Raw genomic sequence first — 16,510 nt, 5'->3', positions numbered from 1 at the left:
ATTCAGCAGCAAATTTTAACTCTGCAGGATGTCCAGGGCTGATGTCTCTCTGGAAAAACACCATCTGGGCAAAGGAAAAGGGGCTGGGGAAGTGTCTGGGTTTGCTTTGCTTTCTGCTCAGAGGAGTCACTTTGATCATCCTGGAAAGCCTGTGGCTGCGTGCTCTGGTGTCAGGATGGGTCTGTCCCACGGGCCGATGGCATTGCTGCCTTCCCGAAGGGCGACCGGGCCGAGGACGGAGCTCTGGTGGGGAGGAAAGGGGCTGGGCCTGTTGGTGGATTAAGGTTAAACAGGAGGAGAGGCCGACCCCTCACAGCTGCTGCTCTTCAAATGTTTTATTTCCTGCTCTGTGTAAGCCCGGATTGACCTGCAGGCAGCAGAAAATGTCGAACAACAAACGATGTCACTGGAAGGAGAAAACCACCAGAAAACCCATGAGAAAAACCCAGTGGGTTGTATGGGCCCCAGCCCGCTGGCTGGAAACACGGGGGGCTCTGGGGAGGGAGGGTGGGCAGCACTGGGCAGGGGGCACTGGGGCTGGTGTAGGGCGAGTGGGCTGGCAACGTGGGGGTCCCTTTCCCCAGCTCAAGTATCTGCCCGTGCTCGAGTTTTCCCAAGGGCGACGGGCCTCCTGGACCAGCATCCCACGGGGCTGCCGGGGCTGGCGATGGTGGGGAGCGGGGGCCGGGGTGGGTGCTGGCAGACCCTCCTCTGGGCCAGGCGGACGCCGGCCCTTTGCTGGCAGGCGGAGGGGGGGATGCGTGGGGGTCCCTGAGGGGGAGCAGGGGTCCCGGGGCTGGGGGAGAGGGCCGAACCCAGGAGCCCTTCCCAGGCCAGCGCCCTGAGCTCTCGGGGGAGTGGGATGCTGCCGCTCCCCGCCATCACATGCCGCAGGGAATTCTCGGCGAGCGAGACCGGCAGCCCCGGGGGAGGATTCCTGGTTTCGTGTCTTGTCTTTTCTTGATTAAAAAAAAAAAAAAAAGAAAGAGTGGGGGGCGGGCAACGGCTTCTTGTGTTTAGTGTGTATTAGAAAAAAAGCCCCCAAACCAGAGCGCTGCCTGAGCGGGAAGGGGCGGGGGGCGCAGGGCCTTGGGTGCAAACCCCGCCGCTCCGTTCTGCGGGCGAAGCTGCGGTGCCGGGGGGGGGGGCAGGTCCCCGTCGCGGGGTTGGGAAGGGGCCGTGCCCCGCCGGCCGGGGGTCCCGCGCACCGGCAGCGGGGCCGGGCCCGCGGGGGACGGCCTGGGGGCAGCCCCCGCCGTGGCCGCCCTCTCGGTGCCCCCCCCGCCCCGTGCCCGCCTGGCACCGCACGGGTTAATCGCCGCTCCCCCGCCCGCGCCGCCTCTTCTTTGGCTGCTCGGCCTTCCCCAGATTGACACCTTCCGCGGCGGCCGGCCCGGCTGGCCAATGGGAAGGCAGCTCCGCGCGCCCCACGTGGGGGCGGGCCGCTCCCGCCGCGCTCCCATTGGCTGGCAGCCGGGGCGATTGCCCGCACGGGCCAGGCCCCACGTGGAGCTGGCGCTGGCGCTCGTTCATTGATCGCGCTCCGCAGAGCGGCTGCCGCGGCGGGCGGGGCGGGCGGGGAGGGGGCGCCGGCTCGGCTCGGCTCGGCTCGGCTCGGTGCAGCTCGGCTCGGCCCGGCCCGGCCCGCCCCGCCGCAGGGGCGTGCGCCCGGAGCCGGAGCCGGAGCCAGCAGCGCGGTGAGTCCAGTCCCGTCCCGTCCCGTCCCGTCCCGTGCCGTCCCGCCCGCGCTGGTCCGGTCCGGTTCGGTCTCTGCCGCGCCGCTCCGGGCCCGCTCCGGGACTCCCGCCGGGCGGGGTCCGGCCCCGCTCGGGGCTGGGGCGGCGGCGAGGCCGGTCCCTCCCCGCGGCCGTACCTGCCGCGGGCGGCAGCGGCGGGGCCATTGTCTGCGCGGCGCCGGGGGGGGCGCGGGCCTGGGCCGTGCCCGCGGCGGGGCCGGGGGCGGCGGAGCCCGCGCTGGGGGCGGGGAGCCGGCGGGGGTGGGGGGTGTCCTGCGGCGGGCGGGTCCCGCAGCCCCCGGAAGGAGTCCCGGGGCCCCTCGGTCCCCGCGGGGATGCGGAGCGGCTCGGCCGGGGCGCGGTGCGGGGGTCCCGGCGGCCGCGGGGGAGCTGCGGGAGGGGCCGGGCCCCGGGGCTTTGCCCTGCTCCGCTGCGGCTCCCGCAGGGCCCCGCGCCCCGGCCGGCTGCGTGAGCGGGCAGCGCCGGGCCGTGACTCCCCGTCTCTCTCCCAGGGCCTGATCCGGAGCTGGGAAGCGTCCCCAGGCCCCCGGCCTGAGCCCGCGGCGGGGCCCGGAGCGGCGAGAGGGATCCTGGGCCTGTCCGGTGCCAAAGATGTTCCCGCAGAACCGGCCCCCGGTGAGCCCGCGCCTCGGCCTCGTCCCCTCCGGGCCACGGGCGAGCACGTGGTACTGCGGCGGCCGTGCTGGCCTGGCCCTTGGCACGGGCCTGCGCCCCCAAACCCGACTGCGAGCCTGCCTCGCCCCGCGGGGGTGGGACGTGTCGGCCTCGGCCTGGAAAGTTGTGGGGATGGCACGTAATGCGCTTGGGAGCAGCGGTGTGGTGCTTCCCAAACTGATGCTGAGCTCCAGAGCTGTGGGGATTTGGGTTTTCCGACACGCTGGAAGCCGGATCGCAGTCAGGGTGTGACTGTGGGACCGGTGATGAGTGGGCGAGGACAGAGCCCCGGGGCTGGGCGGGAGGGCCGGGGGGGGGGGGGGGGGGGGGTTGCACGCTCTGCCAGCGCAGGCTTGCACGCTCTGTGCCACCCGTGGTTGTTAATCCTCCTCTTCTGGCTCAGTGGCTGAACCGATGCTGGAAAGGTGGAGAGCGATTGCCCTTGGTGCTTGGCTGTAACCAGTTTCCTCTGCAATAACTCTTTCTGCCACCTCTTCCATGTGCTGCTCTCCCAGATGTGCCCATAGCCTCTTCCCCGGGTGCAGGATAACCCCTGGGGGACTCGCGAGCCTCACTGAGCCAGCAGTGGTGACCCCGGGGGTCCCCTCCTCTGCCTAGGCCCATCTCCAGGCACCCTCCGCTGCCTCGGGAGCTGCTGTCGCTGCCAGTGCCATCCCCAGCACCCCTCAGTCCCTCAAGCTGACTTACCCAGAGACCTTGGACCGCATCAAGGAGGAATTCCAGTTCCTGCAGAACCAATACCACAGGTGAGAAGCTGCCAGGGCTCGCGTGCCAGCAAGGCACTGGGCACTTAACTGGCGCTGGCGAGAGGCGGGCTCCCCCTCGGTGCTGGGCATCAGTGTGGGCTGGCGGGAAGTGCCGTCCCATGCTGCTGCGGGCACTGGTCCATCTGGAAGACGTCTGTGCCAAGCACCACCTTGGTAGCTTGAAATGACACTGTTTGAGGGGTAAACTCGGCCTCTTCCTGCCAAAAGCCCCAGGATGAGGATGCTGGCTTCCAGGGCCCGGCTTCTGGGCTGAGCTGGAGCCGTCACTTAGCAGACCTGGAGTCCCTCTGATCCGCCCTGCTGCTGGCCAGGATCACCTCCCCTTCCCCGCACAGTGCTGGGCAGAGCAAGGTTTGAAATGCAGCTCGGCTTTGCAGCTCGCTCCATTTGGGAAGCAGATGCTGGGGAGGGGGTTAAAACTCCATGCAGATTGCTCCCTGATGCCTGGATCCCTTTGCTGTCCATCTCCTCTTTGTCAGCCCCTTCCCACCCTCTTTCAGGTGGTTTTCTTGGCTTCTGCTGGGAGACGGGATTGAATCTGAGAGCAGGAGGCTGAAGCACGCAGTGCACTGGGAGGGCTTGTGCTCTGTCCAGCGTGGGAGATCTTGCCTGTGGGGGACCAGGGGGTGTCTCCCTCTCCCTCCCTCCCTCTCTCTTTCTTCTCTTTATTATTACAGCTTGAAGTTAGAATGTGAAAAGCTGGCAACAGAAAAAACAGAAATCCAGCGTCATTATGTCATGGTTAGTGAGCTCCACCTGAAAGGAGGAGTGCGGTGGGGGGTGTCTCCTCTGAACCATCAAAGGACACGCAGCCCTGGGATGGTTTGGCTTCCCCTCGCGTTTGGGTTGTGAGGCCAGGCCCTGAGACCTAGTTCCTGTGGTAGTTATTGTCTGTTTTTTCCCCCAAAATGAGCTGTGGTGTTTGAGCAGGGCTTGCTGCCAGAGCGCATGGTGGCAGGGTGGTGGCGAAGCTGCTCCCGTGCGGGTTGTCTCCTTTCCCGCGGGCAGTGAGCGGGAGCCCCAGGAGGACCGTGTCCGTTTTGTGGGCTGCGGCTGTGTGCCAGAGAGACCTCTGCTCCCGGGAGAGTTGCTGGGGACCATGTTCTCCTGGCCTGGCCACAGCATGGGCGTTTGTGGCCAGGCTGACCCTGCACGCCAGCGCCGGAGAGGACTTTCTGGTTGCGAGTCCCCCTGGGCTCCCCAGCCATGCTGATGCTGCCTTCTCTCCCTCGCAGTACTACGAGATGTCCTACGGCCTGAACATCGAGATGCACAAACAGGTGAGTCTGTGTGGGATGGGAGCGTTGTCCCTGCTCCCCGTCCCTGCCTTGCCATCTGGGCCCATCGGGGTCATCCCTTCCCACGGAAAGCGTGGGAAGTCGCTCCCTGCCGTAGCCCAGGGAAGGCTCGGCTTGTGGGGGCTGTGCTCCCTTCTGTGTGCTTTGGGAGCTCTGCACCACTCTGCGTCATGGCCTTGGCCTGTCTCCTCAGCTCTCCGCACACGCGTGTGCGCTCCAGCGTGAGCTGCCATTTGCTCGCTGGGTTCAGGGTGCGCGTTCCTGGCTGTGTCGCGATGCGCTTGTTGCGGTGGGAAGAGAGCAGCGGTGGAGGACTTGTGCTTGCGTGGCTGCTCGCACCAGTTGTGAGTGGCCACCTGGGGACCGTCGTGGAGGAGACCGGCTCCCGCGGGGCAAGGGGTGCTGCAGCATCACGGCCGGGTGATGGGCAGGGTGACGAGCTCTGCCTCACTGTCTTGGCAGCTGTCCAGTGCCAGCTGGCCCTTGGGGGCAGCTCGCCTGGGGGCCGGGGCTGAGGAGCATCCTGAGGTGGGAAGCAGGGGGCTGGGGCGTGGGTGCAGGGTGGGCTCCCCAAGGGCTCGGGGCTGCACATCCCCCCTCGCTGCCTCCCCATCCTCCCTCCCTTCCTCCCGCTGCGCCGCGCTCCGGGTCACCAGCTGCTCTGAGACAGAAGGTTTCTTCTCATCTATTTTTAAAGAGGCTGCGGAGGAGCCTGGCGAGGCGTGCTGCAGCCACGGCCTCCTTCCTTCCCGCCCCGCACCCCACCACCACCAACTGTTGCGCGGGAGCCGGCTCAGGCGGCCGGCGTGGGGGTGCCGGCCCCCGGCACAGGGCAGGCTGACGGCCGATCTCGCCGGCTTTCCACCCCCCGGGTGGGTGTTTCTGTGGGTCTCCTTGTTTCCCATGTGCACCCTGCCCCGTGCCGCCATCCACGCTGCGCAAAGCCGGCCGAGAAGGAGGCGTGAAGCCGCCCTTGCGAGGGGCGATGCCGAGGGTCTGCCCGGCCCAGCACCCCCTCCGGGTGTGTGCTCCTCTCATCTGGTTGCCGGTTCTCCCCTGGCCCTTGCAGGCTCGTGTTTTCTGCCAGTCCCAGGTGCCGCTGGCTGCCCGCCAGCGAGCTGTCTGCACTTTTAACAAGGGCCCGTAAGTCTGCTCTGACAGCCAGCGGCCATTGTGTGAAAAATGGGAACCGCCTGTGCGGGAGCTGCGGGTTATCACCGCTGTGGGGAGATCGGGTCGCCGTCTCTCCTCCCCTTCCCCCAAATCTGGTGCTGCTTGTGGGCATGGGCAGGGGTCCTGAGCGCTCTTGGCTGCCCTGGGACCCCCGAGGAAGCACTTGCCCCATCATCGCTGGTGAAGGCAGGGTAGTGCTGTGGTGCGGTGCTGCCTCCGTCCCCGCTGTGCCCAGCCCAGCATCCCCCAGAGGCTCCCCAGGCACCCGGCTCCCATGGTGCTGGCATCGGCAGTGCTTGCACCGGCAAGGGCCGAGGCGCAGGGCGGTTTTACCCTGCCTGGGTTTGTTTGGAGGGAAATGGGGCTGGGGGCTGGGGGGCCGGCTGTGATGGTGCGGCTCTCCAGGCAGCCACAGGCTTGGCAGGGGAGGCTCAAGACAGGAATGAGCAGGAGATGTTAATTTTTTATTGTTGTTTTGTTTTTGGCATGGAAGGGGCCTGTAGCTTTTTATAAAACCGCCTCCCCGAATCTGCCTGGCCTTGGACTTGCTCACCGCGAGCCAGAGGGGAGGTGACGGTGCTGGTGGCTGGGGGGGCTGCAAACAGCATGATCATTTTTCATGCTGAGAGCGTTAAAGTGCCAGTAAATTGCACATTAACGAGTGCGAGTGAATTGGAGGCAGCTCTCCCCAAGGAGCTGCTGCCCATCAGTGCATTAGGGAAGAGAATCCATCACTGCCGGCCCCGGGAGACAGCTAAATCCTTCCCAGAACTGCCTGCTGCCAAATCTCCTTGCTCCCCCCGCCTTTCTTTTCTTTCTCTTTTTTCCTCCCTCGGAAGGGGAAGCGAGGGCGGGTGCTGGATTGTTTCTGCTCTCTGTGGGTCTGGCAAAAACAGGACGGTGGCCGCTCTGAAGGGCAGCATGGGGTGTCACTGGGTCTGTGTCCCCCCACCGGCCTGGCAGCGCTGTGGCCCCTCGTCCTGGCACCGCGGCGCCTGCACCAGCTGGGCACAGGAGACTTGCCCAAGGTCCCGGCGGGGAGATCTGGGGTCAGCTGCACCCCGGCTGTTGGGGCCCTTCAGCCTCTGGTCTCCTCCTGGGGCTGACAAGAAGGTCTGTGTTCAACCCCCTCCTCTCAGCCCCGTGCTGGTTCCGTAACGTTTTCATCCTCCCCACCGGCGTGGGCAGGGAGCTCCTGGAAGCTTGGGGCAGCACCTTACCTGGAGTCCCCGTGCCTGGGGCATCCCCCGCCTAAAGGGAGAGCTGCTGATCTCTGCCCCCTCTTCGGTGCTGGGGTGGAGTCCCCGGCTCTGTGTGATGGAGAGCAGCGTGGGCATCTCTGCTGTTGCCTTGAGCAGTGTCTGCTCTCCTGGCTGTCCCCCACTGGTGCTCGGGGCAGGGGCCTGACCCCCTAGACCCTGGGGGTTCTCCCCAGGGATGTGTCTGTGGGGCCAGGGATGACCCAATGTCTGTGCTCGCCCCCAGCCCGGGACATGCAGCACGGGGCTGGCGAGGGCCCTGCCCTGGCTGTAGGGTGCGGTGGGAGCGCGGCACAGCGGGCACGGCACACCACCGCTCTGCTTCCCTGTGCCGCTCCCCCGCTCTGCGCTCCTGATTGCCTGTGGCACTCAAGTGTTGCAGAAAAACAGCAGCTGTAAGAGAGCACCTCTCCAGGGCTTCCTGCGGGCCGGGAGAGCGGCAATTAGCAGTCGTGGTGCCGGCAGGAGGCTTGCGCGGAGGGCGGAGGGGAGCCTGCTGAGGCCGGGGCCCTGACCTGCGGGGCTGGGGGCTTGCTTGGCGATGGCCCTTGGTGGCATGGGCCGTGGGGCTCCATGTCCCTGGCAGGGAGGAGGCGGGAGCCGTCCTGGGGCTCTCAGGATGGGGATGGAGGATGCTGGGCTCGTGTTTTTGGAGGGCTGGCATTGGGAAGGAGAGCTTTCCTGTTCCCCCCTGGGGTGTTTCTGGTCCTTGGTGCTGAGCAGCAGCTCTTGGGGCCGAGCGCTGGCACCCTGTGGCTGCTTGGGTGCGATGGGGAGGGGGCATCTGCCCGCCTGGGGAGCGCCCTTGGCGGGAGGGGTCTCCCGCGGTGCCAGGGCCGCTCAGTGTGGGGGCAGCTCTGCCCCTTGCCCTGACAGGCACTGCCTCTCTTCTGCTGCCAGACGGAGATCGCAAAGCGGCTCAATGTGATCTGCGCCCAGCTCATCCCGTTCCTGTCTCAGGAGGTAGGTGAGCCCTCGGACCCTCGCCTCTGACCGGGTGTGCAGAGCTCCTTTGGGACACAGGGAGTGTCCCTGCTGGGGCACTCAGGCCCTGTGCTTTGGGCTGGGCTGGGGGGGCTGGCTTCACCCCATCCCCTGACGAAATGAGACTGCCGCAGCCCTGCTCGCAGCAGCAGTCGGCGGGGGCATCGCCGGGTGCTGACGTGCTCTTCTCTCCCTGCAGCACCAGCAGCAGGTGGTCCAGGCCGTGGAGCGTGCGAAGCAGGTGACTATGACCGACCTGAACGCGGCGATCGGGGTACGTCAACCCTCTGCCCACCCTTCCCGCCACCCCCTGGCTGGGCTTGCTGGGCTGCCGCAGACAACGGTGCCTCCCGTGCTCCCACCGTCCCCTGGGCTGGAGACCTGTCCTGTCCCGAGCACAGGGGGGGTCGGGTGCAGCCCCCTGCCCCTAGTGCCTTCACCCTCCTGCGGCTGAGTCAGGGGGAGGAGGAGGGCAAGCCGAGCTTGTTTGGGGGGCTGCCAGCAGCACTCGGGCTTGGAGGAGATGCAGCTGCTGCTGCAGCGGTGTCAAAACAGGGTGTGGGGGTGATGGCTGGTGCGTGTCACTGTGTCCCGATGCCCTGTGGCCCAGGTGGAGGGTGGGGGTCGCCACTGTTCCCACACCTCAGTTATTCCCGCGAGACCGCAGCAGTACGGTGGTATGGATACGCGTAGGGTCTCCCATCTGTCCCAGTAGCTCCTGTCATGAGGTGGGGAGAGGCTGTGGGAGGGACGTGGTGCTGCCGGCAGCTTGGCTGGGGCACCCTGGGAGCGTGCCCTGCCCCTCCTCGCCCAGCTCCCCATCCATCCCTTGGCTGACCCAGGGCTGCCGGTGGGGAGGAGCAGCCTCTTCCCTCCCCCCCTACCCGGCGGCCGTCCTGACGTGGTTCTTCGGCTCTCCTCTCTCCTCCCGCTCGTCTCCAGCACCAGCTCCAGACCCAGCACCTCTCACACCACGCTCCTCCCATCCCGCTGACCCCCCACCCCTCCGGGATGCAGCCCACCGGCCTCGCTGGCATCAGCAGCGCCTCGGGGCTGCTGGCGCTTTCAGGGGCGCTGGGGGCCCAGGCCCAGCTTCTCGCCAAAGATGACCGAGGAGTCCATGACACCGAGCCTAGGGGTGAGTGTGGGGGGACGGGAGACAGGGGCTGGGCTGGGGGGGTCAGGTCTGGTGTGACCCTCCTGGCAGCAGGCAAGCCTGGGAAGGGGTGATGCTGGGCCCCGGGGCTGTGCTTGCTCCCTGCATCCTTCCCGCTTGGGCACTTCCTCGGGGTGGGTGGGGGCCAGGGCTGGGTGGGGGGCAGCTTGTCTGTGCCTCGGGGCTCCCAGCTGGGCTGGTGGAGTGGGGGGCTTGCCAGCTGTGAGGGGTTTGGGTGGGGAATGTAGCCCGCTGAGCAGCAGCACCACCTGGGAGGGCAGTGGGGTGGGCTGGGGGGGGGTTGTCCCTGGTGGGGGCCCAGGACCACCCTGCTGCTGTAGCACTGGCCCGGCCCTGCCACGAGCACCCCAGCAGCTGCGGGAGGAGCGGGTGGCTTGAGTGGGCGGCTTTCCTGGGGGGCTCTCGGCGGTGGCACAGTGTGTCCCTCCTTCCCTCCTCCTGCTGCTGTGCCTCCGCGTTGCCACGGCGACAGAGCGAGACCCCGGCCCCGTAAGTGCCTTTTCCTTCTCTTGCACCGTTTCCCTCCAGCTGCGCAGGCTCCGGCTGGGACCCTGGGAGCGGGCAGCCATGCGGGGGACAGATCCCGCTGCCCGGCCGAGGCCCCGCTGCCGGCACAGCCGTGTGGGTGGGTGCTCTCCCCCTGGGGACCCCTTCCCCCTGTCACGTGGGCAAACCGCACCGTTCCCCCAAGCAGTGTCCCCCTCGTTGCTCCTTCGGCAGGAGCTGAAGCCCAAACTGGTGGCATGGGGGGACTGCGCTGGGGCCCTCGGTGCCCCTAGAGCCAGCCGCAGCCCTGCGTTGGTGCTGCCTGTCCTGGGGGCCGGGCACAGCAGCTCGCAGCCCCTAACGCTGTGTCCCCCTACCCCAGAGCTCCCTGGCGCTGCCCAATGGGGAGCGGGCACGAGCCATCTCCGAGTACCTGAGCAGCAGCAAAAAGAGGAAGGTGGAGGAGAAGGACTTCGTTACAGACTACGTGAGTCCGGGGGTGGGGGGCTTGGGGCATCCTCATCCCCTCTTGCAGGGCAATGTGTGGAGCTGCCTGCGCCTCCGGCACTTCCCAGGCAGGAGCGAGGGCAGCCTCAGCCCCTTTGGCTCCAACTGTCCTCTGCGTTTCAGGGCAGCGATGCAGACAAAAGTGAAGACAACTTGGTGGTGGATGAGGTCAGTGCACCAGGATGTCGGGCACTGGGAAGGGGCTGGGGTTGACGTGCGCTGCCTGTCCCTCTGCCTGCGTTGGGGGCTAACAGGCTGTTACAGGAGGAGGCAGGCAGCATGGGGAGGTGGCAGTGGGACCTGAGTCTTGCTCACCGGCCCTCACTGATGGCAGCGATGAGCCCCAGGATCCAGGGTCCCAGCCTGGCCCTCTCTGGAGCCACCAGCTCACCATGGCTTGGGACGTCCTTGCACTCCTGCCTGCTCTGCTGCCTGCTGATTTCCCTCCCCCTCCAGGACCCCTCTTCCCCGCACAGCGTCCATTCCTACTCGTCCCGGGAGAATGGGGTGGAGAAGGTCCCACTGGGCAGGAAGGAGGCCATACCGCTCAGCCCGACCTCCATGGCCTCCTCGAGCAGCACGTCCCCGTCTCGGAGCAAGGATGCACCCACGGTGCGTGAGTAGCGTGGGGCAGCTGAGGCGCTTCGCTCGGGGCTCGTGCTCGCGTCCCTGCTTCCCCGGGCTCGGCTGGCAGAGCTGCCGGACGTGGGTCCGCCTGCCTCTAAACCCATGGGGTGAAGGCAATGCTGGGGGGACAGGGAGGGCTCCTGCTCCATTAGATCCCCTCTCGTGTCCCATCCCCCAGACCCTGCAGCGCTGGCTGGGATGGGCTGTCATCAGGGGTGAGGAAAATGGACCAGCTCGCTCGGGGGGGGGGACCTGAGGAGACCCCCGGCAGGGTGGTAGCGCGGCTGTCAGACCTCCCCGCTCTGTTCCTGGCAGGTGGAGAAGGTAGGGACGCCTAGCCTGAAGTCCAGCACACCCACCTCCCAGGGTGACACCGCAGCCCTGGGCTCCAGTGGTGCCCAGCAGTTTCGCCCTGCCGCCGCCAAGGCCCCCGTGGACCCACTGGGTGAGCTTGGCCCTGCCGGGGCCCGGGCAGGTGGCTCTGAGTGCTGGTCCCCTGGTCCCCCGCGAGGATGGACCCTGGGCCCTGTCTCTTCACGCTGCCTCTCCCCCCGCAGCCCTGGGCCTGAGGAATCCGCTGGGAGTGCAGAGCCCCTACTCGGCTGCCTTTGGCATGGCCCACCCCGCAGTTAACGGGGACATGGCCGGGACTGGTGCCTACGCCAGCCTCCACCTCATGTCCCCGCAGCTCAACGGGGCTGCGGCCGCCGTGGGAGCCGGCAGCTACGGGCGCTCCCCCCTGGTGCGTGAGCCTCTTCCCTGCAGGGCTGAGGGGGCCGTGGGGCGTGAGCTGCTCTCACCCGCTGTCCCCTCCAGGTGGGCTACGACCCGCACCCCCACATGCGCGTCCCAGGGCTGGCAGCCGGCATGCAAGTGGGGACTTCGGGGAAACCGTAAGTGGGGCCACACTGGGCTGGGGGCTGTATGGGGGGCAGAGGATGAGGTATCCTGCGGGGCTTAAGCTGGGGGGTGCAGGCAGGCCAGGGCCAGCAGGGATGGGGAGCACAGCCTGGGGATGGGGCACCCGTTTCTGGGCAGCGGCAGGCTATCTTGTGCCCAGCCAGGCTTCCCTGGGCACCGCTCTGCTCGTGGCTCTGATTCCAAACCGTGCTGCCTGTGTCAGGCACGCTGGGTCCGACATAGCACCGGCTGCTCTCCGTGCAGGATCCTTGGCTGGTTCTTACTGCTCTGTCCCCTTCCAGCGCCTATTCCTTCCACGTCAGCGCCGACGGGCAGATGCAGCCGGTGCCTTTCCCACCCGACGCCCTCATCGGCTCCGGCATCCCCCGCCACGCTCGGCAGCTTCACACCCTGACCCACGGCGAGGTAGTCTGCGCCGTCACCATCAGCAACTCCACACGACACGTCTACACCGGGGGCAAGGGCTGCGTGAAGGTGTGGGACGTGGGGCAGCCAGGCACCAAGACGGCTGTGGCTCAGCTGGACTGTTTGGTAAGGAGGAGCGTGCCGCCACTCTGGCACGGCCTTTTTCCCTGTTTCCCTGCACTGTGCCACAGTGCTGTGGTGCAGAGGGGGTCTGGGGTCTCCATTGCAGACCTTGGGGATGCGGGGGGCCTCTGAAAGCGACGGTGTGCACCGAGGAGAGTCTCCATGTGCGTTTCTAAGTGGGGGCAGTGGGGGGCTGCTGGGGAGGGATGGTGGCTCCGTGCTGCCAGTGTGCTCTCCTGTGCCGCCCCATCTGTTCTGAGCATCCCAAGCTGTTGGGGGGCTTTTACACCCCCACGCCTTGGCGCTGCTTTGTTTGACAGCACCTACCCTAAGACAAGCCTTTGCCAGTGTCAACCCCTCCTGGCCAGATACTTCGTACAGGCCAGAATTGCATGGGCTTGAAGCATCACTCGGATTCAGCTCTGTCCTTTCTCCTTTTGCTTGTGTGAGTCTGGCTGGAGGGAGAACTCCTATTTCTTTTAAAAATAAATGAAATGGACTGTCAGACCACAGCAACTCACCAGAGCCAAGCTGGAGGCACAGCCATCACCTGAGAGTATTTTTAACTTGTTTTCTTTGAGGTTTATTTTAAACGGGCTGCTGGAACTGGGAGTCCCTGTGCCTGCTTTGAACAGCCCAAACCCAAGTCCTCCCCTCGACTTGCTTGGGGCCTGGGCAGCCTGACAAATATTCCTGGATGGTGCTGACCTTGAAGATACAGATGCACAAACAAGGAAATGACTGAGTCATGATAATTTCAAGCTGCATCAGAAGTTTGGGAGCAGGGAAAAATGGTGTTCTAGTGCTCAGAGCCATGGGCTGTTTCAGCCTTGTTGGAGCTGCCTCCCTGGCTGCCCTTCATCTCCTCCAGGACCAGCCGTGTCTGTCGGGCAGCTGCTGGCAGGGATGCTGTGGGTTGAGGGCGTCCCTGAGGCCGTTCATAGTGCAGTAACAGGCTGAGGGGCTCCTATGGGGGCTGGCTGGGGCGACCACTCTGGGCATGGGATGGGGTGGGCTGCACAGCCACCCCTGCCCCAGCCCTGCTCTCCCACTGCTGCTGCTCCTACCCTCAGTATGAGCTGCTGGCCCTAGGGTGACCAGGCAGTCTGGGATGGGTGCAGAAGGGCTGGAGGGGAAGGGGTTAACAGGGTCCTCTCTCCTGCACCCTAGAACCGCGACAACTACATCCGCTCCTGCAAGCTGCTGCCTGACGGCCGGAGCCTTATTGTGGGGGGGGAGGCCAGCACCCTCTCCATCTGGGACCTGGCAGCCCCAACGCCCCGCATCAAGGCCGAGCTCACCTCCTCTGCCCCCGCCTGCTATGCCCTGGCCATCAGCCCCGACGCCAAAGTCTGCTTCTCCTGCTGCAGCGACGGCAACATCGTGGTGTGGGACCTGCAGAACCAGACCCTGGTCAGGTGAGCCTGGGACAGGGGGAGCATGGGCAGGGCTCCTCAGGGCTTGTCGGGCCAGGGACCGCTCGGTCCCCTCCAGGGCCTCCCCTCCCCATGGTCTAACCCTGGCCATAGGACAGTCCCTGTCCTTGCAGCAGGGATCTGCTCCGCACTGCTGGGTGCTGCTCCGGCCCACACTTTGCACTGCAGATGCTGGCGGTGCTGGCAGCCCTGACAGCCATGCTCTCACCCCCTCTTTCCTAGGCAGTTTCAAGGCCACACAGATGGTGCCAGCTGCATCGACATCTCTAACGATGGCACCAAGCTGTGGACAGGGGGGCTGGACAACACGGTACGGTGCTGGGACCTGCGGGAAGGGCGTCAGCTGCAGCAGCATGACTTCAGCTCCCAGGTAGGGACTGGGGCCGACCGGGAGCACCGTGGGGCTGCCTGGGACCTGCTGGGCCACTGCCTGACCCTGTCTCTCTCCCCAGATCTTCTCCCTGGGGTACTGCCCAACGGGAGAGTGGCTGGCAGTGGGCATGGAGAGCAGCAACGTGGAGATCCTGCACGTCACCAAACCGGACAAGTACCAGCTGCACCTCCATGAGAGCTGTGTCCTCTCCCTCAAATTCGCCTCCTGCGGTAGGCACGCCTGTCCCAGCCCGCTGGCTCTGGAACCTTGTGGATGGAGTCTCCTCTCCTAGCCGTGTGTCTCAGAGCTTTTTGCACTGGGGGCAAGCACTGGCTCCAGTAGCCAGCCCAGTTCTGTGTGGATGCTAGTGGTATCCTTCAGAGAAGGGGCGTCTGTTCCTCCTGGAGCAACATCCATGGCTGCACTCTCAGCTCTGTTGTCACAGGACTCCCCTTTGTGTTCCTTAAAACAGTGCCTTGGTTAATGAGTGCCGGAGGTGTTGCTTTCTTGTTCCCACCTTGTGTTACACAACCTGGGCACAATTTGCTGCAGGAATACAGCTGGTGGGCCTGGTTTGGTGATATGATGCTCCTCTTTGTCCCTTCTGTCCTTCCCACAGGGAAGTGGTTCGTGAGCACGGGGAAGGACAACCTGCTGAATGCCTGGCGGACACCCTATGGAGCCAGCATCTTCCAGGTGTGGGGCATACGTAGCCTTCGTGATCAGGGGTCGGGGGGAGATGTTCCTCTGGGTGAGGTTGCCCAGAGCTGGGATGGCCCAGTACAACCCAGCTGTAAATGTATCTTAGCAGTAATGAGCCCCTAAACAAATTTGTCCCTGCAGCCCCCCCTGGCGCAGCTCGGGGCCCCAGGTCCCAAGGGGTGGGACTGGGACCTTGCTCTGGGGCTGCTTCTTGTTCTTACCCCCTGCCCTCCTCTCTCCAGTCAAAGGAAACCTCCTCCGTCCTCAGCTGCGATGTCTCCACAGATGACCAGTTCATCGTGACTGGCTCAGGGGACAAGAAAGCTACGGTTTACGAGGTCATTTACTGAGAGCAAGAGAGGTGCCAACTGCAGGGAGGGCCCACACAACGTGGACAGGCACATGTCCATGTGGACAGACGGGTGGACTCTACCTGCCCTGCTGCTGACTTCCCAAAGAATGTGCAGCCTGTGGCCAGGGCATTCAAGCCGGAGGAGAGCGGCGAGGGGTGGAGGTGGCCCTGGGACCACGGCCAGGCGTCATGCTGGGCTGGGACGTGGCGGCTGCTGCTCACAGTGAATTTCCTGGGGACTTTCTCCTTGTTTTGTTCTTTATTTGTTGGCTTGTTTCTAAATCTGGACTGTGGGCGTTGAAGGGGGGAGGGTCTGGCGTTGTTAAGGTTTTTTGTTCGGGTTTTTTGAGGTTTTTTTGGTTCTAACTTTTTGCTGTGGGTTTTTTTTTTTTCTGTTAAGTCTCTGGGTCAGGCTGAGGAAGATGGGCTCTGTCCTCATCTACCTCTGTGCCTCCTAGGCATTTAATATGTATTTAATAATAAAATCAAACAAAAAAAGCACCGCTGGACCTCGTCCTGGGCAGTAGCCTTGGTGCTCTGTGGCCGTGGGCTGGAGCCAGCTGAGGATGGGTGAGACCAGGGCCGGTGGGGCAGTGGCATCATCCCCTTTGGCTGCCACAGCTCACGGCTCCTTTCCCTTCCCTGCATCGGGGCAGGTTTGTTGCTGCCCTCTGCAGCAGGCAGGGCCGTGGGGCCTGGCAGCAGGACTGCGCTGCCGGCACTCTCCTCGCTCAGCCCTGCATCGGTCCCGCGCATGGTGGAAAGCATCCCGGGGCCGGAGCGCTGCTGACCACGAGGGTTAGGACGTATGGCGGTGGCTGCTGTGCAGTGCTGTCCCTCGAGCAGTGTGTGTCTCTGTGGGGTGTGGGGCAGAAGCCGGTGCTGGAGGAAGCGGTTTTTGAAGGAAATGAGATGTGAGCAGTCGGCACTGGCTTATCGGTCTGGCTTCCTGCCAGAGCTGCCGTGGGGGAAGCAGGGCTGTTGCCGAGAGCCTTGGAGCACAGCCCGCCAGCAGCGGCCACGGTGAGAGCTGGCAGGGAAGCAGGGTGCTGCCGGCTGCGGTGGGGCTGCTGCGATGCGCTCCTGCCCCAAGCCCAGCCCCGAGACACAGCTCACTGCATCCAGCCCTGAGCCAGGGCTGCTGTGGCAGGCGCGCAGGAGCAGCTCTGCCATGGTAGGAAAGGCTGCTCCGGTGCTGCCGGCCAAGGGAGGGCAGGGGCCGATCCTGGACCCCCCAACTACACTTCACAGCCCAGCCCTTGCCATTGCCAGAGAGCAAGCCCAGTGGGGCCATGCGGCTGGCGAAGCCGCAGCTGAGGTGACCCTCGCTCTGTACCCCTGAGGGGGTGCAGGATGGGAGCAGTTCCTGCTTCTGCCCCCCCCAGCCCCACGGCAGGGCCCTGCACCCCAACTGCCACCATGGGAGAGGGCTGAGCCCCTGGCTCTTGGGCACAGCTGCAGATGCTATTTAAGAGGATCTGGGGCTGG

At 65.3% G+C, this 16,510-nt stretch overlaps 1 protein-coding gene across 1 annotated transcript; it reads left to right on the top strand.

Annotated features, from left to right (window-relative positions):
• Window positions 1-1,404: 1,404 nt before the first annotated feature.
• Window positions 1,405-16,138, top strand: LOC142035549 (transducin-like enhancer protein 1). The gene is given in 24 exon segments (XM_075037679.1): window positions 1,405-1,452; window positions 1,454-1,636; window positions 1,638-1,697; window positions 2,249-2,281; window positions 2,283-2,372; window positions 3,030-3,178; window positions 3,877-3,940; window positions 4,435-4,479; window positions 7,830-7,892; window positions 8,113-8,187; window positions 8,856-9,051; window positions 9,563-9,579; window positions 9,959-10,063; window positions 10,207-10,251; window positions 10,540-10,695; window positions 11,026-11,155; window positions 11,268-11,452; window positions 11,527-11,603; window positions 11,913-12,162; window positions 13,330-13,577; window positions 13,818-13,965; window positions 14,048-14,198; window positions 14,588-14,664; window positions 14,913-16,138. Coding segments are annotated over 24 exon segments (2,703 nt in total). The 3' UTR covers window positions 15,021-16,138.
• The last annotated feature ends 372 nt before the right edge of the window (window positions 16,139-16,510 follow it).

The sequence above is a fragment of the Buteo buteo genome, chromosome 10 (genome assembly GCF_964188355.1).
Source record: "Buteo buteo chromosome 10, bButBut1.hap1.1, whole genome shotgun sequence".
NCBI lineage: Eukaryota > Metazoa > Chordata > Aves > Accipitriformes > Accipitridae > Buteo > Buteo buteo.
This window is presented reverse-complemented; position numbering and strand designations above follow the sequence as displayed.